The 25470-nt window shown below is 43.7% G+C and overlaps 1 protein-coding gene across 3 annotated transcripts; it reads right to left on the bottom strand.

Moving 5' to 3' along the window:
• Nucleotides 1–1765: 1765 nt before the first annotated feature.
• Nucleotides 1766–25470, bottom strand: LOC127597446 (anoctamin-1). Of its 3 annotated transcripts, XM_052060463.1 has the most exons (29): nt 25233–25315; nt 24920–25146; nt 20304–20479; nt 19437–19748; nt 16876–16971; nt 16188–16360; nt 15858–15912; nt 15236–15287; nt 15089–15144; nt 14721–14768; nt 14579–14643; nt 12952–13086; nt 12720–12880; nt 12195–12277; nt 11880–11891; nt 11601–11675; nt 11467–11523; nt 9506–9580; nt 7748–7949; nt 7486–7597; nt 7344–7401; nt 7152–7252; nt 6906–7069; nt 6676–6828; nt 6403–6455; nt 5525–5691; nt 5275–5380; nt 3807–4398; nt 1766–2784 (listed from the first exon to the last, which is right to left on the bottom strand). In XM_052060463.1, the coding sequence occupies exons 3-29, from the start codon at nt 20454–20456 to the stop codon at nt 2207–2209; spliced, it is 3894 nt and encodes a 1297-aa protein (XP_051916423.1). In that variant the 5' UTR covers nt 20457–20479; nt 24920–25146; nt 25233–25315; the 3' UTR covers nt 1766–2206. The 3 variants fall into 3 exon arrangements, with proteins under 3 accessions (XP_051916423.1, XP_051916422.1, XP_051916424.1); XM_052060462.1 differs by having other exon boundaries at nt 24920–25470; XM_052060464.1 differs by lacking the exon at nt 11880–11891 and having other exon boundaries at nt 24920–25469.

Raw genomic sequence — 25470 nt, 5'->3', positions numbered from 1 at the left:
TGAAGTGCAGGGAGGCTTCTATTATTGGCAAGCAGAAATAACAAAGGCAAGAATTGAGGGGAAACTTACCTGGTTAACACGTCACACAAGCTGGAACATACTCAAGCTAAAAAAAGATACACAAAAGCACAGTGTGTGCACGTGTGTGTGTGCATGCGTGTTTTAGATAGAGTACCTCAGCTCAATAATGTTTTGAAGGTGCTGCTTAAGACATCCAATATTATTAAAACATACCGGAAGAGCACAAAAGAGACTCTTATTTCATCCAAGCGTGACATTTATACTGCGGCCAGACTGAACGTGAAGTGAGCGTTTCTGGCACCGCATTTCCAAAAGGTCAGGCAGTGAGGATGAAATATCTCAGGTGAAAATTTGGCATTTTCACCCATTTGGCCAAATGCGAACTTTTTGTGGTGTTGCATCACCAACAGCCAATTGGCTTTGAGAATGGACTTACTATGTCATATGTAGCAGCAGTACAAGCACAAGCACACAGATACATTCATTCATTCATCTTCCTAACCGCTTGATCCTCACTAGGGTCGCGGGGGTTGCTGGAGCCTATCCCAGCTGTCTCCGGGCAGTAGGCGGGGGACACCCTGAATCGGTTGCCAGCCAATCGCAGGGCACACAGAGACGAACAACCATTCACACTCACACTCACACCTAGGGACAATTTAGAGTGTTCAATCAGCCTGCCATGCATATTTTTTGGAATGTGGGAGGAAACCGGAGCACCCGGAGAAAACCCACGCAGGCCCGGGGAGAACATGCAAACTCCACACAGGGAGGCCGGAGCTGGAATCGAACCCGGTACCTCTGCACTGTGAAGCTGACGTGCTAACCACTGGGCTACCGGGCCGCCCCACACAGATACAGCAAGGTGAAATAAAAACAAATGTGGGACAATATTATTATGGAGTATTGGAATGAGATGTGTACAACACAGCCAGCTTCCAGAAGCGTCAGGGACCAGGCCAAAAAAAAAAGCAGGGGTAGAAAATAGGGAGTGAAGAAGTTGACGTTTCTGGTGAGTGAGTGTTGTGACTTGTTTACAGTTGGTGAACTGTCCACTCAGATAGCATCTAGCAGCCAAAGTCACACAACCATCAGTAACCAGAGTGACTAACAATGTTACATTAAGGGCCAAGGGTCTTTTTTGCTGCAGCAACCCCCATGTAGTTTTACGTTCGGCCTCAAACCAGCAAACCATTGGATTACAATCTACAGGGAGTATTTGTATTAAAAATACTTCTTCATTCATCTTCCGAGCCGCCTGATCCTCACTAGGGTCGCAGGGGTGCTGGAGCCTATCCCAGCTGTCTTCGGGCAGTAGGCAGGGGACACCCTGAATCGGTTGCCAGCCAATCGCAGGGCACACAGAAACGAACAACCATTCACGCTCACACTCACACCTAGGGACAATTTAGAGTGTTCAATCAGCCTGCTACGCATGTTTTTGGAATGTGGGAGGAAACCGGAGCACCCGGAGAAAACCCACGCAGGCCCGGGCAGAACATGCAAACTCCACACAGGGAGGCCGGAGCTGGAATCGAACCCGGTACCTCTGCACTGTGAAGCCGACGTGCTAACCACTGGACTACCGGGCTGCCCGGTAAAAATACTTATTGAATATAAAACATTTGAATGTCTTCATGTGCCTTGTAAAACTTCGTAAACTTTGTAACCCCCCCCCCCCCCCACCCCCGTGAAGAATCTAAATCAATTACCTAGCAGATTTCACAAGGGAAAAAAAAACATGACATAAAAAGATGCTTTACTTTTATTATGTCTTATTTTGTATATCAAAACAAACCTCTAAAAATAAACATTTTATTTTCTAAGAGCGTAACTGTGGATTCTAAAGATCCCACGCACATCGGTGACGAGACACAATTGGGCATAAATGAAGAGGGTGGGCTATTTCAGCTGTGTCTGTGGGGTAAAAACCAACAAGAAAAAAAATGAAGAAAAGGTTTTAAGTTCCCGTGTTGAGTGGCAAGGAGCGTTTTGGAGCATCACGGTGGCTGTTTTTGAATTGACCTTTCTGTTGTATAAACATGTGACAGTTGGAAAGGATAATAGGGCCAAGGAGTGTTATTTAGGAATAAGGGGGTGGGTGAGGCTCCAGGCACAGGCAAGATAATAATCTAGATTGTCCCCCTCATCATTCCCCAAATCTCTTTTTGATGCCTCCAACCTCCTCTCATACTGCCGTGTTGCGTTTAAGTTCACTGGGGGAAGGGGGTACTCCGTCTCCCACTTTTGTGAAGCTGGTTGAATGGCTCGTCTTGGTGGGGTGCTCCTCGGAGCCAGGGGCTCTTTGTCTGGAGGGCAGGGTAGAGCACCGGGCTTTGCCCCTGGGGCGAGGCTGCTGAGGCGGGGGGCCTTTGAGGGAGAAGAGTTCACCGGAGCTGGGGGGCTGCTGCGGGGACTCGGTCTTGGGCTTGGCCGGAAGCGAAGGTTCGAGGGGGACTAGCGGCATGAGAGATGCCTGCTGACGAAACCTGGAGAGGCTGCTGGAGTGGCTGGGTCGCGGCAGGCTGTAATATGTCTCCGCCTCTCGGTGGCGTGAAGGCAGGGTGGAGCAGCGGGCCTTGCCGCCAACGCCCGGCTCTCGGGGCGGAGGAGCGATAGGGGCGAAGAGCCTTGCGTCCCTGTGAGAGGGCGCCATTTCTGCCACGGAGCTGCTCAGTGACTGGCAGGAAGCTCTTTTGGATGGAATTTCTTGTTGGACGCTTGACTGTGGAATCTCTGCGTCTTTGATTGATGAGGCGTCTTCATCTGCATGAGAATGTAAGAATTTATGAGAAGACACTGCTGAACGATTTACAGAAGGGGTCCTCAAATTCATTTTTGTCGCGGGCCACTTTTCAGTTACGTCTTCCCTCGGAGGGCGCTTATGACAGTGAAACCACAAAAATATTTAATCGCATTATCGCATTTTTACTGTTATAGGGAACAAAATTATTGCAACATCTCAACGTCATTTATTACACATCACAGTTTGACATTTGGGTACATTTCTTAGCAAAGATCATGACATTTGACACACATGATCTTCTTTCGGGGGGGCCACATAAAATGAAGTGGCGGGCCAGATCTGGCCCAGGGCCTTGAGTTTGACACGTGTGTCCTAACAAGAGAAACGCATTTCCAAGAATCCCCCTTGGTTTTATGTGGACCACTAATAAACACCATAGGATTTATGTATGAAAAGTGTATCACAATATTTGAGTATTTCATATTCGTCTATATCAATACATGCTGAATATATTGACTTTTTTTACTCTTCAAAATCAGGATCTGGAGGAAAAACCTTAAATAATAGGTTAAAATAACATTTCAGTCACATTTTCTGGTCAATTTCAAGATCAAATAAATGTCTTTTTTTTATGTGCTTCACAAACCTAGATGAAATTAAGAACAATGAAGACGATTAACGGCACGGTGGCCGACTGGTTAGCACATCGGCCTCCGTTTTTTTGTTACTAAAACTGGCTGCATACAGTACATATGAAATCAAATTTTTATTTAATGGTATTAGAATATCGGTAAATGAATGTTAATAAACTACATTATTAAATCAAACACTTTAAAAACGTGATGCATTTAACATTTTAAACAAACTTTATTACATCACTAAATTCATTTCCTGTCGATAAAAGAAAATTGAGAGTTAGCAAATTAGTTATTAATAAATAGTTTTTTTCTTCTTCAAATCCTCGTGATCAAGTTGCACCCGATCCAAAATGTCTCAAGCAAAGTGAGCCGAACACCGTGACAGAAAAGGCGTCTTCTCTCACCTGTGAGGCCCAGCTGGATGATGAGGGCGTCCAGATCCACAAGCGAGTTGTCTTCCTCATTTGCTGCCGCTTTTTTATTTTCCTCCCCTGGAGGTTTGCCCTTCTTATTATCTTCTTTGACTTGATGAACTACAGTGCTTACTTTTATTTCCTCCTCCGCAGCCTCTGACTTTTCTGCTTCCTCTTGTCCCTCACTTTCCCCTTCACGTCCTGGCTCTTCATCTCCCGTTCCAACTACATCCTCAAATGACTTTCCGGCATCTGAGTCACTGTCGCTAGTCCGACTGGGCTCCTCTTGCGCTACGTCAACCTCCACCTCCAAAACCTTCTCTTCCTCCTCCTCCTCCTCAACTTCTCCCACCTCCTTCTCGACCTGGAACTCCTCCAATGGCGCCTCCACCACAATGTCTATGTTGGCGGGGAAGGGCAAGACGGAGCGATTGCTGGAGAGTGCCTTCGCGTGGGCCTCCTGGTCTTGATTAAGTAGAAACTCCATCAGCATCATGTTCTCCTTCTTCAGCTGCTCCCGAAGTGACCGCGGCACATCGGGGATCAACCAGGCCACTAGCATGCTGAGGAACATGGCGAGGTTCTGAAAGGAATCAAACACTGTCGTCATCTGACTGTTACGGGTACAGTTTTCAACTGACATTTCCAATTTACAACAGCCCTTATGGTGTCTATAAAAGGGAGTATATCTGGAAGTATGGGGGGATTCGGTTTGGTTTCGTCTCACGCAAATCAGCCACTGCTCCCTCCACCCAAACTCCACTACGCAGAATGCCAATGCTAAAATGGAATTCGTTACCCTGACCATGAGGGGCAGTGACGAGAGTGGCTACTTGTGTTCAAACAAGCCCCTGGTTTAAAATACAAATATACAAATAAATAAATAAAAGCATTGATTGTACAGTACTTTTGCCCATGGAAGCAGTATTGCATTATCAAGCGCCCAATTACACTCAATTACTGCAGTAGAAACACTGCTAAAGATCCAGTGTAGTACTCCACCGAGTCAAAAATCAAATATTTGCCGTTGATCAGAAGCTAATGCTAATCTGTGCACCCAAAATCACTGCAGCTTTGCCGTTGCTTGAAATTGGCAGATCTTTGCCCATTGAGGCTGACGAATCATCGGAGAAGAAACTCGGTGTGAGGGTGGGATTATTTAAATGACTTGCAGCCTTGGTGAAGGACTCGCTTGTAGATACACTGAGGGGCAAGAGGCGTCTCACAAAAGTATTAATTCCCACTTGACTGGTAGGCAGGTAGTCCAGACACCCAGCTATTTGTACAGAAGCAATTAGACCTATCAGGCACAACGTATCATGTTATCAGGTTACAGGTTATCATCATTGGTGCATGAAAGCGTTAAAAAGTCCAATGTTCACAATATGTCCTCTTTTAATTTAATGGCATTGACAGTACATCTATCCATTCCCCGGTCAAACAAATCCAAAACCTTTACCTGGAAGAATATGACAAAGAGCAGTTTTGCAGCCAGAACAGACCAATATTGTTTCGAAAAGGTGTAAGCATCCGGGGCCCACGGTGGATCCCTGTAGTCCTTATACCTAATGAAAACAAAAGTGAGATTTAGCATGGCATCAAGTCAACATCGTGGACATATTATTCTTAAGGTTGGGGTTCAGTCCACTGAGCTCAAGGATTAAAGAGGAAGGAGCAGCAAGGTGAAGGTTTAAAGGAATCCTGGTCACCTGCACATGGATACTGTTGTGTTGGGCGCGGTGCCCGGCGGAAAGTTGGTGACGTTGAAGTAGGATAAGGAGTGCTCCGTGTAGCCGCTCATGGTGCCGTTCCCGCTGTAAATGTACTGGTACACCATGCGAGGGACAAACTCCGACGTGAAGGAGATAACGAACGCCTGTGGAGACAAACCACAAATTGATGAGATGAACCAAGGGTACCAGTCGTTTTTTTTTTTTAAATAGCACTTGTCCTTATTAGAGTGAGCTGGAATGGTTGTTAGCCGAATTCAGAGCACATATCGAGAAAGTAATTTATTGCAGCCTGATACAAAAATGGATTCATTTTGTTTTTCTTTTGATATCACACAACTAGGCCATATTAGGAGGAGTTAAGAAAAACGGATTTTCTATCATATTAGCTAAAAGAGTCATTGTGACTTATATTGATAGATGATAATCTGTGAAAAAATTCAACCAGCCGACGATTGAAATGCATGAGGGCGGGGAGGGGGCGTTGTGCTGATGAACATTCAATAAATGAGAAATTGGGTAAATAAATAAATAAATTGGGGGGGGGGGGGGGGGACACCCGTGAATATGCAAATCCACGGGTGAGGAACAACATGTATGCAAATATTGACTGTACCTAGAAACCACTACGTCCGAGGAGATTCTACCAATCAGGGATAGAAGACATCACTTACCAGGTGTCATTCATTTGTTTCACACATTCATCTCTGGGTTTGAAAAAAAAAACTGACGTTAAACTATAAGTTTTAGTTTCAGAGCACTCCACGATGAATAAGGTGCCTTTCTGGAGGGCCAAGGTGACACGTCAACTTATAATTCAACACGCATGGACAAAAAAAACACACGCCCACACTTACATTGGTAATGACAGAAAACTTGCTGATTCCACAGAGAATGTTGTACCATATTCCTGGAGGTGGCATGCACAAGAAAGAAAAGAAAGGAGAAACAAAGTGGCGGGGAGTGGAAGACAATTTATGTGCCGACGTGTGTGTAGAAAATACAGACAGAGACACAAACGCAGGGACGGTAAAGTGGGAAAAAAAAGTGATTAAAAGTTCCCGGAAAGTCCGAGTGGCAGTCATGCCATTGTGTACGTATGTGCGCATGCGCGTGTATATTCGGTGTACCTATGTCTTTACACCTAACAGCATCCGGCCGCCGAATCTCGGTCACAAACTTGGCGGCGTCCAGGCGGATCTCGATGACGTTGTTGAGCAGAGCAAACGCGGGCGCCAGCGGGAAGGAAGCCACAAACAAAGATACAAAACCGTATTGGATGACTGCGGACAGAAAGACAACTCTTAGGAATTGTGTGCCGGTGAAGAGTACGAATATGGACTAGGAAAAATATGCTCACTCATCTCCATGTATTCCGGGCTCACGCCCTCAAAGGGCTCCAGAGCAAAGTCTTTGTGGAACTGCTGCTTGGATCTCTTCTCTTCGGCTTCGTCCATCTCATCCTCTGCGCTTCTTTCCTTGCCTTTTTGCTCCTGTATGGTTCTGTACATTTTCCTTAACTTACTAGAGAGGACACCAAACAAACACTATGAGTTGTAATCGTTGATGTAAGTCAGGAATTTAGGCTTTGAGGGGGTGAACCTACGGAATGAGAACCTCAAACACATTGTTTTGAATGAGCTGTTTTCCGAGCATGATCATGCTGAGCTGGATGCACAGCTCAATGAGGCAGCCTGGAGGCGCGCACTGGGGGGCGGGGGGGGGGGGGTTATTAGAAAGGGCGTTCAGAATGATGTCATAATAAACAAAAGAAGCACAGCGAGACGGGACGGCGCACCTCCTCCATGCGGTAGTCGCTAAAGACGTAAACATAGTCTCCGGGCCGACCGGAAAACCTGAATGACGACAACAACACGAGTTCAGCAATAAAGAGGTGGCGCGGTGTCAGATGAGTGAACGGATGTGGAAAAAATACTCGCCTGCCCTTGAAGAAGGCCACGTAAAAAATAGGTGCAAAGGCGTTCATGGATTTGAGAAAGAAAGACTTAAAGATCAACCTTTCCTCAAACTCTTCTTGTGTCTTTGGGAGCTCTGATTGGATGAGACAAACATGATCAGGACTCGTCATTTGGCAGCTTGTTGACGAAGTGCTACCTTCACAGGTGAAAATACAATACACCTGCGAATTGTTTTAAATTGTGTAAAAACTGAATATTTGCTTTAAGTTCTGATGATGCTTACCCAGCTCAGTCAGCCACACTGCAATGGCTCCATAGACTTCCTCCAACACCAGCACCACCAACATGTTGAGGATGATGCCCGTGGTGGTGACCGTCATCCTCACACTGGCTTTGGCCTCGGGGTCAGGGTTCATGGACCACACGCTTAACATGCAGATGCGATACACGGCCACCCCGAACACAGCCGAGAAAGTCACAAAAACCTGGAAACAGACACACACACACAGACGCTTGAGGTTGACTGGAATTGCTTGCTTCAATGTAAATGTAATATATGGCCCTTAAAAAATTGTGACTGACATGACAGACTTACGATTAAAGTTGTAATGTTTTAATCACCGTAGAGAAGCAGGTAAAATTACAATTTTATATTAGAGCTGTCAAACGATTAAAATATTTAATCTAATTAAAAATGCAACTGTCATAATTAAATCAAATGAACTAAAAAATTAATCGTGATTACTCACACATTTTTTATCATTTCTCAATTTCCTTTTACAGTTGCAATTTACAATGCTCTCATCAACATGGAATCATGAATCAGTTTTCTATGTGCCAAATGCAAATATTTACTGAAATAACAATTTCGATTTTCAATTTTACATGAACATTTTTCACTTGGTGCAGTTATTCACACATAATCTCTCACACAATATTACTGTCCATCAATAATGGCGAAAAAATGTTTTTGTCACACAACAGCTGCTTTAACAGCTTTTTTTATGAAATCAAAACAGAGCAATATAACATTATAAAGTGCACATCTAAGGGACACTAGTACTCAGCCTATAGTGGATTTAAACCATGGTTGCATACTTCGTTTTTCTCAAGTTTGCTTTCAACACAGCAGTCTGTTTCTGTATGTTTGTTGAAGAATAACGAGACACTGGACACCAGTGTTCCTTATGTGCCGCTGTATTGGAAACTGCCGGCTGTACAAACAAGCACACGCACTTCCCCCGTGCTGCAGGGGCAAACCATTCTGAAAGGGGGCGTGGGGGTTCACTCCCCCTAACACAGTCAGGCTATATTGATTGTGTTGGTCCTTCTTGCCCGGAAGTCTCTCTACGGTTTTGTGTAGACCTCATTTCGAATGACCACACTTGGTTCGATGACAACACTGGAGACATTTCACTTTCGCTAGGTCGCTACCACTGTAGCGCACTGTCACTGTCAGACGAACACAGGGAAGCTCCACCCGCTCTATTTACATGGACACAGAACACTGTAACCTTCCACACAAAATAGTTCCAAACAAGTAACAATCGCGTCAGTGGCATACATCGTATACCTGTATGATACAGAGAGAGAAGAACAGATAACTTTGGTCTTGTCAGTGGAGCAATATGGGAACTTTTTAAAAGTAAACTTTCCATTCATAAACTCTTTAAGTATCCATTTTCGGTGTCTCGCGCTGCCGTGGCTGGCAAAACAGACATGGGCGTGGACTTCTGCAGCGCGTTTGTTGTTTTGTTTCTGGTGTATTTATAGAGCTACGTAACTTCCGCTTGTGACGTGTGCCGCGTTAATCTTGCGAGAAAAATTTTAATCCCGTTAAAATTCATTTAAATTAATGCCAATAAAAACGCACTAAACTGACAGCTCTAAATATATATATATTATATATATATATTTTTTTAAATACCACTCTTGTATTGGATGTCGTTAAACCCCTTAAGATTTACCATATATTGATCAGAATTATTTGAGATTTAAAAGGGATTTTTATTTTTAACAGGAAACAATAATACAGATGTACCAGGAGCAGTAGTGTGGACATGTTGATGAGGTAACCGGGCAGGTGATCCTCGATGTCCAGGGACTCTGGCTCGAGCTGTGGAAAATAATCAAAATAAAAATGTTTATCACATTTGTTTTGTTTTTTTTAAAAATCAGTTTCCTTTGGTGGCTATCGGGGCTGCCCTAAAAAGTATCAGTGAACAGAGTTGGGTGTGGATTTCTGCAGGAAACAGTCCTCACCAGCACCGATGAACATCCAGGATATGGACATAGAGAAGGTGACCTCCTACAAGTACCTTGGTGTTCTCCTGAACAACAAACTGGACTGGTCTACAAACACGGACACCCTGATTAGGAAAGGACAGAGCCGACTCTTCCTACTCAGGAAACTGAGGTCTTTTGGGGTTCAGGGGTCGCTCCTTAAGACTTTCTATAACTCGGTGGTGGCCTCGGCCATCCATTATGGCATTGTCTGCCGGTCAGGCAGCATCTCAGCCCGGGACACAAAGAGACTGGAGCGACTGGTCAGGAAGGCCAGTTCTGTCCTGGGTTGCTCCCTTGACACTCTGGAGGAGGTGGGCAACAGAAGGATGCTAACTAAGCTAAAACCTATGATGGACATTCCCTTCCACCCCCTCCAGCCCGCCCTGACAGCACTTGGTAGCTCCTTCAGCAAGAGACTGTTCCACCCGCACTGCAAGAAGGAGAGATACCGATGCTCGTTCCTACCGACTGCTGTCAGGCTGCTGAATAAAAATAACAACAACAATAATAATAATAATTAAATGATGTGAAAGACAATTGTAAATAGCACTGCGATTTATCCAATTTGTGTTTATATTGCACTTAATTGAACGGTGGCGGTTGTTGTTTTTGTTTTTTTTCTTCTTTCTACCTACATTCTTGCTGCTGGAGGCTGTAAATTTCCCCAGTGTGGGACAAATAAAGGATATCTTATAATGCAGAGTACACACCCGCATTGACTTCTTTCTGATAGATTCAAACAGTTCAAGAACGTAAGTTTTATTTGTTCCATGACACAGCTGGAGAGAATGCAGATGAGGAAGTAGAAATGTGTACATTTTGTAACTCCCAAATCTTCTTCTTAATACTTCTACCTTCCCCCGTCTACTGTCCAACCCCAAAAAGAAGCTCCGTCAAACATCCAACGTACACTAAATTTAAAGGCACACTTTCTGTTATTTCCCAAAGTTGACATAACAATCGCCAGCTTAGATGGTCATCAACCAGGCCCAAAACAAGTCGGTCGGCAAACATCAGCAGCTAACGTAGCACTAGCAAGCAACATGTTTGGCAGCAATGGAATAAAACTGCATGTACGCATGTGTGGATAAAGGGAAGGAAGAGTAGATTATGGTACACAAAAGTATTATTTGTGTTGATTATTTTTCTCCATCAACACAAATTGTTTGGGTTAATTGACATCATTATTTTGACATTTGATAGCCTAAAAAGGGGAATTTATCCTAGCGACAACACATTTGTTTCGTACACACAATTCCGTTATGGTAAAAACAAGAGAGCCACTGTATTTCTCTGACTGGATTTTGCACACACAAGTTGGGTGTTGTGTTTTCCACCTGGCAGGTGTATGTATGCCAGCTAAACGTGGACTCCCTCCTGCCTTTCTCTCCCCATCAGTAATCTGGGCTAATCTCAGGCAGGTAAGCAGCTTTGGACTCAACCATTCGCATAGCGCTGGGGGTGCTCCCTCTGCGCTTTTTATATGTTCAAAACTAAAACATGCACATGCTGCAGTGAGTGAAAATATAATTGTTCGGGTAAGACCATTTGAAATGTTTGCATGATGACATTTGTGGATATAAGTGCACGACAAGTGCTGCTGAACAAATAAAATTAGAAAAAGTGTTAGCTCCCAGGAGTGGTTTAAATCACCTTAACGCAACAAACCCGTCGTCTTCCCCACCCACTTAAACAACAAAACTCTCCCGGCGGTACCTGGTAGGAAAGCATCTGGTCCCTCTCTCCATCCACTCCATCCCCACTTTGAGTCAACTGCAACGCAACAAACTTTTGGCGTGATTTTCCCGACATTAAGCACCACCGCGAGTCACGACAATCAGATACGGCACCTTCTTTTTCCACTTTGCTTTCATTTTCGCTTTCTTCTCCTGCAATGCTTCTTCATACTCGGGCCTCAGCTCCTCCTACAACACACAGTATTATTGAATTATGTACATTTATTGCTTCTTTTTTGCGAAAAAAAAAAAACATTTTATTGTCCTTTGCTTGTTTGAGAAATCAATTAAAATTGGAAATCAGACGTTTGTGGAGAAAAAAAAATCTGAGATTTTATTTTCAGGCAATATTGTCCAGCTCTTGCGTTCAAATGACTAGAGAGACATGCTCACCTGGACTCTCTCCTTTGGTTAGCAAATGTAGAGGACACACAAACATGCTTAAAACAGGTGACAGCTATTACAGGCAAGTGAGTATTTATGGTCATCCTTATCAAGCTAGTTTGCCTTATTTAAGAAGGAACCATTCATGACCAGTGATGTCATGCTCCTACATTTTTACATTTGCGTGTGTGGTCACCTCCCAGTTGACCCTCTCAATTCAACTGACTAAGGATTAGACATTTAGATGATGTGAAGGGTTCAGAGGCAAGACGCGTAGAATGGCGATGTATAAGCAAATAATGACACGCAGCATGTGCCTGGTACCTCCTCATCCTCCAAGCTAGTCAGGTCCCAGGTGTGTTTCAGACACATCTGTCTCCGTTTCCAGTGCTCCAGGAAGCAAGCGGCTACAAGATCACACACACAAGAAGAAATGTGCACTGCGTCAAGTTTAAATTATATGAATAATTATTCTGCTTTAATTCTTCTTCGTAATTCACAGTTACCCATTACTGCTGAGACCTGTGGGACCAGGGACATGTTGTCCCAGGGGCTAACCTTCTGGCATTTTTTTTTTCAGTCTCTCTTGCTCCCACCTTTCTCCTCTTTTATACATAACTGCTCACCCCTCCCCTCTCTGCTCGTCAATTAGGGGGAAAAAAGGCAATTAACTTCAAAGAGTCCGCTTTGCAAACAGCCAACCATTGTACGCTGCTTAGACGTCCCCTCAAAAAAGACAAAAGAAGAGCGTATTACCCGTGACATGGCAGCTATTGAAACCTTGACTTTTAAAACCATTGTAAAATGTCCACCGGGAAATCGTCCCATGCCTAGTGGCATGATAGTTACCCCAAAGAGACATGAAGATGGCGAAGAGAACCGTGGTTCCGTTGTCAAACAGGTAGGACGCTTTAGCCAGCGAGCACACCGTACTCAGCCGCCAGTAGTCGCAAACTCCGTCACACAGCGGACACATGGTGATGTTCAGGTTGTCGTCGCACGTCTCCTGACTGCAGAGCCGTTGAAAAAAGTTACTGACATTTTTTGAACGCACATGTTAAGATTTAGGATGTCCGCCTACCTTGGCACATTGGTGTCCACAGTGAAGATGCCATAGAGGAAGACAATGATGCCCAGTACCGACGGAGGGATGAGGAGCTGAGTGTAGACACCCAGCCAGGCGAAGTACAAGCCAATCTGTTCCCCAAAGTACTTCCTTTCAAGTTAGAAGCAACACATGAAGATTTTTGTTGTTGTTACATCCTGCCTTGACTATTCTAACGTGCTGCTCTCTGGTCTTCTCAAGTGTACTATTAGGATTCTCAACGTAGTTCAAAATTCTATCCATTTTCTGTAGTGTTGCGGGTCATTAGGGTCACAGACAGGGCTGCGCGCTACACCGGAGGTTAAGGGAGGGGCTTAAGCCATGTCAGAAATCTGTGTAGCCCCAATTAAGGCCCTCCAACATTTTAGTTGACATTCTAAAATATATTTCTGAATTATTTTCTCAGCCCGCTTGCAACCCCTCCTCCCCCTCTTTGACACCGGGAGAGGAAAAAAAAAATCCTGGAACCGGGCCTGGTTTCAGGTGAACCGGAATTTATCTCAGTTGAATTGGGACGAGCGATGCAGTGAAACCTGTTCACCAGTCAATCTCTGGGCATAGTTCTAAAAACAGAGAAACTCACATTCACATCAATGGACGATTTAGGTTACTCAATGAACCTAAAGCCTGCCGGATACCGAGAGATGTGGTAGTAGCTGACCGAACTAAGACAATTGCAAAAATAAATGATGATGATTATAATAATAAAGCGGGCGGTCCGGTAGTCCAGTGGTTAGCACGTCGGCTTCACAGTGTGGAGGTGCCGGATTCGATTCCAGCTCCGGCCTCCCTGTGTGGAGTTTGCATGTTCTCCCCGGGTCTGCGTGGGTTTTCTCCGGGTGCTCCGGTTTCTTCCCACATTCCAAAAACATGCGTGGCAGGCTGATTGAACACTCTAAATTGTCCCTAGGTGTGAGTGTGAGTGTGGTTGGTTGTTCGTCTCTGTGTGCCCTGCGATTGGCTGGCAACCGATTCAGGGTGTCCCCCGCCTACTGCCCGGAGACAGCTGGGATAGGCTCCAGCACCCCCCGCGACCCTAGTGAGGATCAAGCGGTTCGGAAGATGAATGAATGAATGAATAATAATAAAGCCAGCAAGCATTTAGAGATTTGGCGTCTCGAACTAGCGCGCCACAATGAAAAACCTGCTAGCCTATATCAGGTTTTGAGTCACCACATACATAATGGTGTACGGTATTATTTTTGATTGAACCACAAAAATATTGTCAAGGAAGACGCGGATTGCCATAAAGAGAGGAAACACGAGGGATACTGTAGGGGACCGAGTGTGGACTATTTGAGAGGCTGTTGGTCACGTATGTTTGATTGCTCTTTTCACTGACGGCCACCATGCATTTCGGCGACAGAGACTCTCTGTGCTTTGCTTTGTCGCTACAGGTCAGTAGGAATTAATATTGCGTATGTTGGTAACACACTAAATAACGTCTATATTTGTCGGATATGTGCCCTGCGATTGGCTGATGACAATTCCGGTGTTAACCATTCCTCTTCTTCTTAGTTAACGTTGAATCCAGATCACTTGCCACCCTAATGAGGGCAAGCTCTCTAGAAAAAGAGAGGTTGGATGACAGTGAACGAGCAACCTGATCAGGTCCACAGGCTGGTACTTGTGCATGACTCCATAGTTTGCCCATTCTTCATGGAGAACCTGTGGCACAACCATGCCGCCACAAATAAATGTCTTTGCAATGCTTACTGTTCAGTGACAAAATAAACCGGGCTCACCTGTCTGTCATTTCGCTGATCTTTACGTCCTCTCCTGGTAAACGGGCCCTGTATTCCAAAAGAAGCCCTTATGTACCAACATTTCCAATTAGAGCAATGAAATACACTCAGAGGCGTATTGGTCATTGGGAATTTCGGGCGCCCTCATCGTTGATTAACTTCCATAGTGTGCCGTCCGCCATACACACCTTGCCACCCGCTCCTCCCGTCGTCGATTACGTTTAGTCGCGTGACGCCCACCCGCCCGCCTCCAACATACCCGTTGACGATTATGTGTTGTAGCGTGACAGCCACAATCAACATTCGTCAAGGAATTGTTTTCGGTGTGTGACGTCATCCAAAACCATCTGATGAAAGAGGATACTCACGTCATGCAAAGGGAAGGCAGATATGTAGACCCCCCGAGCCAATAAGGACATGATGCCTGCAGTAGAGTGACAGCATTCAGGGTATGATCACTCATGAGTGATCTAAATAATTAAAACAATAGCCACGAGGGTCAATGCCGTCCTCACCGGTGGTTTGGCAGGAGTGTCTGCAGGTTGTACGCGAAATAATCTCTGCAACCTGCACACAAACACGGTTATGAAACACCGTCTGGATTTACACTCTGTGGTTCATGTGACACCAATTCCAGTTGATTTTGCTTTCAAATGGCACAATTGAGATTGGCAGCGTGAAGCAGAGGTAAAAAAAATTCAATGAATTGAATATGTTAAGGCTTCTGTCAAATATGGACAAAATACCTGAATCAAAAAATACCGGTTGATGACATACTGTCCATACATCTGTGTCTACTAAAACGGCACAAATAAACACGTTAAAAAAGACGCACTGTATATTTCAACGACAGCGAACGCTAAATATACTGCATTAGAGGTGTAAGGACATTATTAAAACTCATTCAGTACAAGTACCAGCCAATTCTAAACCAAGTCTGAAAAGACATATAAAAACGTCTTTGGGAGTGAATGACTTAAATCTGGTGTAAATATGCTCATTGGAGGGGTAGAGATATTAAATATGATGTACATACAGTATGCTACATCACAAATGTATCAAACTGCCGGTCCAAAAAAATGGCATACAGGTCTTGAACTGGTCACACCTAACCCAATTGCAGAGTTCTCCACTTACTATTCTGCTGCGTGTCGTATTGTCAAAGACGGTTTCTGTCGACGTGATGTCATACCTGCAAGGAGAACATGCCGAGTCAGACACAAACTTCTGCCAGGTTTTTTTTGTTGGTTTTTATGGTAGAAAATACACAAAATGGACACCACACTGTGACACAGTGAGAACGGGAAAATGGAAGACAACGTTCATATGTGACTGTTGGAGCTCTAGAAAAAAAAAACTGGAACATTTCTGTGTGGCGATTGCTACTTCGGTAACCATAAGATGTTAAATCGTTCATTGGAAGTAAACTGAGGACCAACTGTAATTTTTGGGAGCGGTGGTACTTACAGGTGAAGCTTGTCTCTGATGAAAGGGTGTTTGAGCGTCTTGAAATGGGCCTGCGTCTGCGGGTCCCGCTGGACGTCGAAGTCGGGGACGTCCGGCTGGAACGGCGTGTTCATTTTCGCCGCCAAGGAGTCCCACATTCCCGCAATGCCCGCTCTTTTTCGTAGCTCACATTTCTGATCAGTTGAAACAAAATAAACAAACAAAAAAAAAGCCAAAGAAACAAACAAAATATAGCATTTAGAATAGGAATGGGACACAACTAGTCTCTATGCCTTCATCCAGCCTACTCGGCTTTAATATTTGTGTCAGGAATCATATTATTTTGTTACCTAAATCTACAGATTTTTTTGTGTTAAAATTGGTGTTTTAAAATGAATAAATTAAATAATTTATTGAAAATATCAATGTTTCAGAATAATCTAAAATGTATACTTTTAAATGAACCAAGTAATTGGTTGGTGTATTTATTGCAAATTAAAAAAGTAGTATTTCACTACTCTCATTAATATATGCAATAACTATAACAAAGCTGCAATCAAAAAGATAAGTATTATTCTCCTACTAAAATTAACAATTATAAATAATAGATTTTTTTCTTAATTTTTTTTTTTTTTTTTACCTCAGCTACAAATATGTCCCTTGAGCACAAAAGTGATATAAAAAGTGTGCACAAGTGTGAGAAAGCTACCTTCTTGACAGCAACTTTGATCTTCTGAATTTCGGCTTCTCGACTGAGTATTGCCCACGGGATGTGCAGCCGGATAAAACTGATGCCATTTGCTCTCTGCATATAAACACAAGTTCCCGTGACAGCTTCATTTTTAAAGTGGCACTGTAAACAAAATGTGCAACAGAACGTTTCTTGAATAGGCACTATCCTGTCCAGTCCTCTTGGTAAGGTACAGAAGTCAACCCGTGAAGCCAATCAGTAAATTTGCTGGCTTCTGACAAGATGGTGGACCATGAGAAGCTATAAGCAGTGTGAGATTAACTGTTGATGCCCCTTTGTGTCAAAAGCCATTCTGTCTAATTATTTGAATGCACAAAGCCACAAGAACCGTCCTGCATAAAAAGCCTAAATTGTATTTTTACTCATGGAGGCAGCACTTCATCGCCACGCCATCCAATTTGATGTCATATGGAGATCCTGGCATGTGGTGCATGCAGCTGGCATCACAATCTGGTAACTGGACACAGGCCGATGACCAGTTTGACGATATAATGGGGTTTTAAAAAGTTAAGGATTCAATAAGTGCAAACACTTGCTCCCACCAATATTGAGCTCTTTTCGTTTTTGAGGGGACGTCCAAGAAAGGCAAAATATGATTGGCTGCTTGCAGAGGTGAGTAAGATATTTCTTCTATCGGTATTTTTTTTTCCTTGCCTGTGAGCAGAAACATAAGGGGAGGAATGAGTTTCCCACAGAGGACGAAAGAGGGAACAAGAAAAAAGAGGCACTGCTAACACGGATGCGTTTTTGCACCGATAATGAAAAATGGTGCCAGCGGATACAAGTTACCCCCAAGGACCACAAGAGTAGTCTGTTCTAAAATAGCTCACCAGGGGTGGGGACAGGGTGGCTTACTAAGAACAAGTAAATAAGGAAATGAATGTCAACATTTGTTTATTGATTTAAATTTGACCTGGTATATATTTCTTCTGTACCATAGTTTAAATTAATTTGAATTTCATTTCATTTTAATTGGGGTGGGCAGACACTCCAGGCACCCTACAATTTGCAGACAAGTCAATTTTCCATGAGCGTTATGCTTTAATTACTACAGGAAGGTCCCGAAAGAGGGGCAATTGGTGATATTTGTTGAAAATCAAAAGCAATAAACCGCACCCCTGAATCACAGAAGATTTCATTTCAACGATGACCTTCATGCCGGGATGCCAAATACCCATGTAGCACCTGTTCCAACTGCGTTGCGAGAACACAAATAATCTGTCCCACATGTTACACTCTCCCTTGGACAAAACGGTAGAAACACTTGCACAATCTCATGAAATCCAATCAAAAAAATATATGTATATAACGTCAGCAGCATTCACACACAAATAATCTTGCACTCCTCACCCAGTCGACTTTCCTAAAAAAAAAAAAGAACTCGGGTCACTGACAGATGGTCAGCAACGACGACACGCGTCTACTCATTCAATCAAAGCGAAACCCACCCGCCGGCCATACGGCTCTCTCGCGCCAGCACAAACACTTCTGAGTAGTGGATCACTCTCTAATAAGGCCCCATAATCTGGCCTTTGCCTTCACACTTGTGGTCAGCGGGGTCTTAATCCTCAACCAAAACAGCAGCTGATCGCACACTCTAGCGCCACGCAACCCGCGCACGAAACACACCCACGCAGCGTTGCGTCTAAAATAAGCAGGGCGCTTATCGTGTCGTTCCGCGCAGACGTTATGTTCTCTCTCTAACGAGGAACAGATGAGCGCCAAGGTATTCCGCTGGAAACCTTCCAATCGTTTTCCCCAATACGGTTACGAGGCATAGCTTGGTCAATGTTTTGCTTTGTGGCTGAGCTGCAGAAACGCCATCACTCAAGCCAAGTGTTACAAAAGATGGCATGGTTGTTAATTTGGCCAATAATACAACTGTGTATATTTGATAAACGTGTTTTAAGTAATACTCTTAAACACATTCTTTGAGAAAACCCACGCAGGCCCGGGGAGAACATGCAAACTCCACACAGGTAGGCCGGAGCTGGAATCGAACCCGGTACCTCTGCACTGTGGAGCCGACGTGCTAACCACTGGACTACCGTGCCGCCTGATTCAAACTCATTTGGTTGAATTCCTAAGTGGGAGTTTGTCAAAGTACAGAGCCCTCAACTCTGCCCCAAATAGCTGATTTATGTTATGTTATGTTATGTTATGTTATGTTATGTTATGTTATGTTATGTTATGTTATGTTATGTTATGTTATGTTATGTTATGTTATGTTATGTTATGTTATGTTCAGACTTCCTGTTCAATATTATTCGGGTCCTTAATTTTTTTTTTTTTCTCCATGCGTCCTCTTGTGACAGACACGTCAAGCCAGTTCGAACTCAACTCAAAATCCAGTCCGAGCTCTAATTTTAAATTCTACAAATTACACCCAAGGTTATGTTGCAAAACCAGCCAATCTATGACAAAAACTTTGAACTGTAGGCCGAAGAATAAGGTCATTGGAATAGTAATAAACACAGCGATTACAATTGGTTCGAAAGCCGCATTAGAACGTCACAAACCTCTTTATCGCGTTCGATCTGTAGTCCGGCATCGAGCAGCCCCGTTTCAAACTCCTCCCTCATGAGCGCCTTCTCCTCCTCAGACAACTTGGACTCCTCTGCATCTCCCGAAGTAGCTCCTCCTCCCGGCTCTCCAGAGTCCGCGTCCATTTCCCACAAGCCTGGTATGGGGATGGGAATGCTGCCGTTGGACGCGATGGAGAGGCGTCCCCTGGATAGCCGCCTTTTTTTAAATTTGTAGCACAGTACATAATCCACCTTCCTCTTGCCGTCGGCAAAAAAGAGCCCTGGGCCGAGGTCGATGCCGGACTCCTACAAAGAGAACCGAGAAAAATTTATGAGCCCGGGGCCGGAGTGAAAGGGGACGATGATACGGTTCTTTAATCCGCACCACCGAGCATTTATACTGTCAAGTCTTATAGTCTTATAGTTGATGGTTGAATTATTTAATTAATGATAAAAGATGGTAACATGAACACCTAACAGTGTGCATTAAAAAAAATCTATCTGATTATATAATCTGTTCATTGATTTATTGTCAATTAAAAAATGTGAAAAATAAGATAAGATATCCTTTATTCGTCCCACAATGGGGAAATTTACAGCCTCCAGCAGCAAGAATGTATGTAGAAATGTAAACATTCATCGTATTAAATACTTGGAATTTACTCATAATTACATTATAAATGACATTTTAAAATGAGAATGATTTTGCATTTTATTTATACACAATTTTGTATTGAGAGGTGCTTTTTTTTTTTTAACTACACCTATGAATAGCTTGGTGCAGCCATCCCTTATAAAAATAAAATGTGGACTTTGCGCGAAAACGTTTTCCCACGGCTTTAGAGATAGAGATGCCGGTACCGGAAGAGGAGGCTGGTCGTCGTCAGGAAGGCCGACAGCCGGGGGGGCTCCGTTGGTGGCGTCAAGCCCAAGTCCGGAGAGCGAGCGGGCCAACGAGACGAGCTTTGCAGAGTGAACGGACGACGACTCACTCATCGCTGTGACGACAGACATGCGGCCTTTTTCGTTTCATCCCTCTGAAGGGAAAGAAAAGCGTTTAATATTGGGTGGCAGAAGACACTTTTTACCCCGTTGGCAGCGTGTTTTGGGTCATTATGTTTTTGCATGACAGAGCTTCTGCCGATTGGTTTGGATGCATTCTTCTGTAAATTGCCATGGGGACAAAATGGTTTTGAAGACTTCAGAATTAATTCTGCCGCGACCAACCGATTCTGTGTTGTTCTGTAAAACTGGTTTTGGGGGACCACTTTTTCTAACTTTCCAGTTGATGTTAAAGAATGAGTTTTGGGAAAGGCCGGTGAACCGTAAATATTAATGGATTTACTTTCGGCATCTACGTCTGCTTAGAATATTTGTTGCAAAGAGCTCAGAGCTTGGGATGATTTCCAGTATCATGTGACTTTTTAAAGTGACGGATCAAGAATTAAAGCCAAAGCTGTCTCTGTGGGTTTTTTTCTTTTTTGCCCCGATTGAAGATGTCGGTTTGGATTAAGCTGTGAGTGGCGGATGCCGTTGACAACATTCTGCTGGGGTAATTTGATCACTGGGCTTCATTCGTTGGGATTTTTTTGATTGTTTTTTTAAAATATATATGACCTTTCTGTTCTTTAATCTTGATGTTCGATGAGGTGTTCGTATCACATAGTACAAATTCAGAGGCTAAAGCTAATGAATGTATGAATGGTAACATCATGTCTTGAAATAAATATCATCCGGCTATTACATCAGCACAAATGCTTGTGCTATAACAAAAAGAAGCAGTGTAAGCTTTTCAATGGACAGTGAGGAAACTATCTGCGGCGCGGATAGAAACATGAGGTCCGCAGACATATTTAAGCGGGGTTCATGACCTCATTCTGCTTTTAGTGAAAGTACCCGCTTACAGTATGTTGTTTGTGACCGCACCAGACACAGTAACAACCGGTCATGCACCAATCGCTGGGTCCTTTTCTGTACATTGTTATCTCCATGCAAGATTTGAGTGCGCCACATTCAAGGGGAATGACGGGAGCCTCTTTGATTGAATCCAGCTGGCCGTGTTCACGCCCACCGTGGCGCAAACCACCCGTTTTTAAATGCGTCATCTTGCGTGTCTGGGAAATTACTAACAGACTTAGACCGCATGTTGAGCCAGTCATGAAAATAGAGCCCATGTTTCAAAATAATCATTACAACAACATTCACACAGATTCCAGCGTGAACGTGTCAAGATGGGTGTCCTGGATCCAGTTATAGGAAATGGCGTTAAAACGACAGTCCGGAAATAGAGGCTCAAGCAAATTAAATATATAATAGTAGTATCATAGCTTAAACTAAAGATAGGTGTGGTATACTGGCCCTGGGCCATTGGGCCACTGTTAATGTCGGACCCTGGCCATTGTTCTGTTGTGTGACAACCGTTATGAAGCTGCTGTTATCATATGTACCGTAGTTGTTTAAGTGTTATAACACATCATTTCTGATTGGTGTTTACACCCAAGATGTGTGTACACACACTCATCCCCAACATAAGCTAGTCAAGTGCCTTGAATGTATGGACATGTGAGCGACGCAAATCCCAGTTTACTGCGTGTTAGTAAACAAACTGCTGAGGTGTAGACTCAGAATATGAGGTTCAAAAATGGATGTCAAAGGCTGGGCTGTCATTACGCGCTACAGAGCGCCAAAGGTCGACAGCTATCTACGTCAGCGATGTGTAGTGATAAGATCAATTGTGGCAGAATGCACATAACTAACCTGCGTGTCCACCATTTGGTGTAATTTAAGTTTAGTAGTCTGAAAGACAATTTATTGATAGAAAACATGAGCGGTCACTCAATAAAGTAGGGGAAATACTGAGTGATTACACAGGCAATAAATTTGTTTCATAAATTACAATAAACAGCTAATTTAGCTGTGTTATTGTGAAGAAACTAACTCCAGATTTCTCCCCGCATCTTACTTGTGGATACTTGACACATTTTTATTAATTACTGATATTTATTTTTATTGGGATTTGGGGCTGTCAGTTCTAAATGTTTACATTTCTGTCTTGGTTATCCAGCACAAGATGACAATAAAGCAAGAATAAATTGACATCAGGGCGGCCCGGTAGTCCAGTGGTTAGCACGTGGGCTTCACAGTGCAGAGGTACCGGGTTCGATTCCAGCTCCGGCCTCCCTGTGTGGAGTTTGCATGTTCTCCCCGGGCCTGCGTGGGTTTTCTCCGGGTGCTCCGGTTTCCTGCCACATTCCAAAAACATGCGTGGCAGGCTGATTGAACACTCTAAATTGTCCCTAGGTGTGAGTGTGAGTGCGAATGGTTGTTCGTTTCTGTGTGCCCTGCGATTGGCTGGCAACCGATTCAGGGTGTCCCCCGCCTACTGCCCGGAGACAGCTGGGATGGGCTCCAGCACCCCCCGCGACCCCAGTGAGGATCAAGCGGTTCGGAAGATGAATGAATGAATGAATGAATAAATTGACATCAATGATCATTAACCATCTATGTCAAATCCCGGTCCAGAAAGTAAAAAAATCATGGGAGCTCTTTTTTACCTGCCAGTAGATTAGAAGCACCTGTGACTAAAGCCAAACTGTGGCAGGGTTTTTACTTTCTTAACCAGGAATTGAAACATCTGTAAACCAGAAAGTGGGATCTGTGGACCAGTCTTTGCTAGACGTACCAAGAACTAAACTGAGGCTCAGAGGGGATCGAGCCTTTTCTGTTGCTGGTCCATCTCTCTGGAATGACCTCCCACTGAACATTCGGCAAGCCTCCTCGCTGCCCATCTTTAAAGCCCTCCTCAAAACTCACTTGTATTCTTTGGCGTTTGACTCAGCATGACTTAGATTTGCTATTGGTTTTACTGCTTGGTGCTTTCTACCGCCTTATTACTTATTACTTATTACTGATTCGTCTTACTGTTTATTGTATATGTTAAATCGCTCCATGTACAGCACTTTGTATGCAGCGATGGCTGTTTGAAAGTGCTCTATAAATACTGTTGACTTGACTTGACTTGACTTGATCCCTTGAATGATGAAGATCATTTACCTGGCTCTTGCAAAGCTTGCTGATGAGTTGATCATTTGAATCGGGTGCATTGGAGGTGGGGATTTTATAAAAAAAAACGTCAGGAGACAGTTCTGATGAGGGCCGGACTAGTGCACCCACGCTGTAGATGTTTGTATTCACGATTTGTTGTGATATAGTTTTAATATACGGCGGTGGATTTGTTTTCACCATTATAGTTGAGCTGGATGATTCATTTTATCGATTTATTCAAGTAGTTCATTGCTTAGGACCGCTGACATGCATTGCAAAGAGAGTGCAGCTGCTTTCCAAAAGCACAGTCAGCGCATCCAACTTTCAACGCTGCCATCCCCTCTCGCCAGTCTAATTCCCGCTCATAAACAAACGGCATGAGCGGAATCATTTTTATATGGTGTTGTAAAAGTATGGTTGTTGGTTGTTTTCACACTTGTCCTGGCAGTTCAGAATGTCAAAATATTGTCTGGTTTACTACGGGGTGATTACCAGTACACGAATACAGACATTGTTATGCGAGAACAAACCCGGCAGTAGGGCACATGCGCATGTCTGTCAGGCTTACCGACCTGTAAGCTCTGCTGACGGCTCAACAACACAAAGCGGAAAGGTCAACAAATGCACCCTCATTTGAAGGGGCAGAGGTAACAGGGTGTAGCTGAGGGGCCAATCTTTGAACAACGCACCAACACACTACTCACTTTAAACACTATCAAGCCAGAATGCTTTTCCTCACTGAGGTCGCAAGTGTGCTGCGTGCAATCTCAGCTGACTTTGGGCGGGAGGCCTGACTGGTCACCAGACTTTTTTTTTTAAGCACTATTATGAGTTTACTTTGATAACACCATTCAAAACATTGTAAAAAGGTGCTTTGGTTTAAAACAGCCAATGAAAAAAATAAAATTACTGAGGAATTTGAATTAAAAAAAAACAATAGTAATACATGACTAAATGGATCATAAAAATACAATAACATTTGAATTAAAACAGGGATCATTTTAAGACTGTATGGTAAATGTGAATCTGAATGTAAAACATTACAAAAAATATGTCACCAAAAGGGAGGGAAATGCACAGGACTGTCACTGGATATTAATTTATACTGTGTACACACACGTTATAGATCTATAACGTACATTGAATTTAAAGTGGGAACAGAAATTGGTCAGTTTTCAATTCAACAGTTGTGCGAATCCAGATGGTCAGATGTAAGGGTGCGGGCGACTTTGGTGAAAACACAATAGTGGCATGTACTGTTAATAATTCGGAAAAAAAGAAGTGAGGAACCGAGTTAACTTTGTTCACAACATAAGAAGATCGAGGCCAAATGAGAGCGTCAATATGAGCACAGGACGCACAAGTAGTTCAGTGCTCTCGGGGGGGGGGGGCGTTATTCATCACAAACAGAAGAAAGACGATTGCATACTCACTATTGCTCGTGGAGGTTCAGCTGGCTGCCCCGTGTAAAAGGATGACAATGTTGAAAATGATCTTGGGAAGACACGCGAGGTGCGCATTGCTTAGGCCCGAGATGGTGAACAATCCGGGCTCGCTCCCGACACCGATTGGGTTTAGCTCTGCGCGCGCACGACAGCCTGCTAATTCCCCCTGAGTCGCAGTGACATACCGGACATTTTGTTGGCTTTAAAACCAAACTCTAGAAGACAAAAAGTCACATAAAATATACAATAGCAGCAACAATAGCAACCAAAAAAAAAACGTTAACAGCTGTTTCGAACTCACTAGCTAATGTTGTCAGAGAGTTCACGCAAACATTTGTAAGACTAAAAATCATAGGTATCAAACTCAGGTCAGATCTGATCATCAGCAAGCTCGGCGCAAGCCTGACATTGAAGCTGTTCATTTGAATCAGGTGTGTTGCAACAGGGAGACTTGGAAAACATGCAGGACAGCGGCCCTCCAGGACCTGAGTTTGACACCTATGCTATAAATTAACATACCAACGTAAACATTTAACGTT

The sequence above is a fragment of the Hippocampus zosterae genome, chromosome 3 (assembly GCF_025434085.1).
Source record: "Hippocampus zosterae strain Florida chromosome 3, ASM2543408v3, whole genome shotgun sequence".
In the NCBI taxonomy this organism is placed as follows: domain Eukaryota; kingdom Metazoa; phylum Chordata; class Actinopteri; order Syngnathiformes; family Syngnathidae; genus Hippocampus; species Hippocampus zosterae.
The sequence above is the reverse complement of the archived record's forward strand: the minus strand, read 5'-3'. Positions and strand labels throughout refer to the sequence as shown.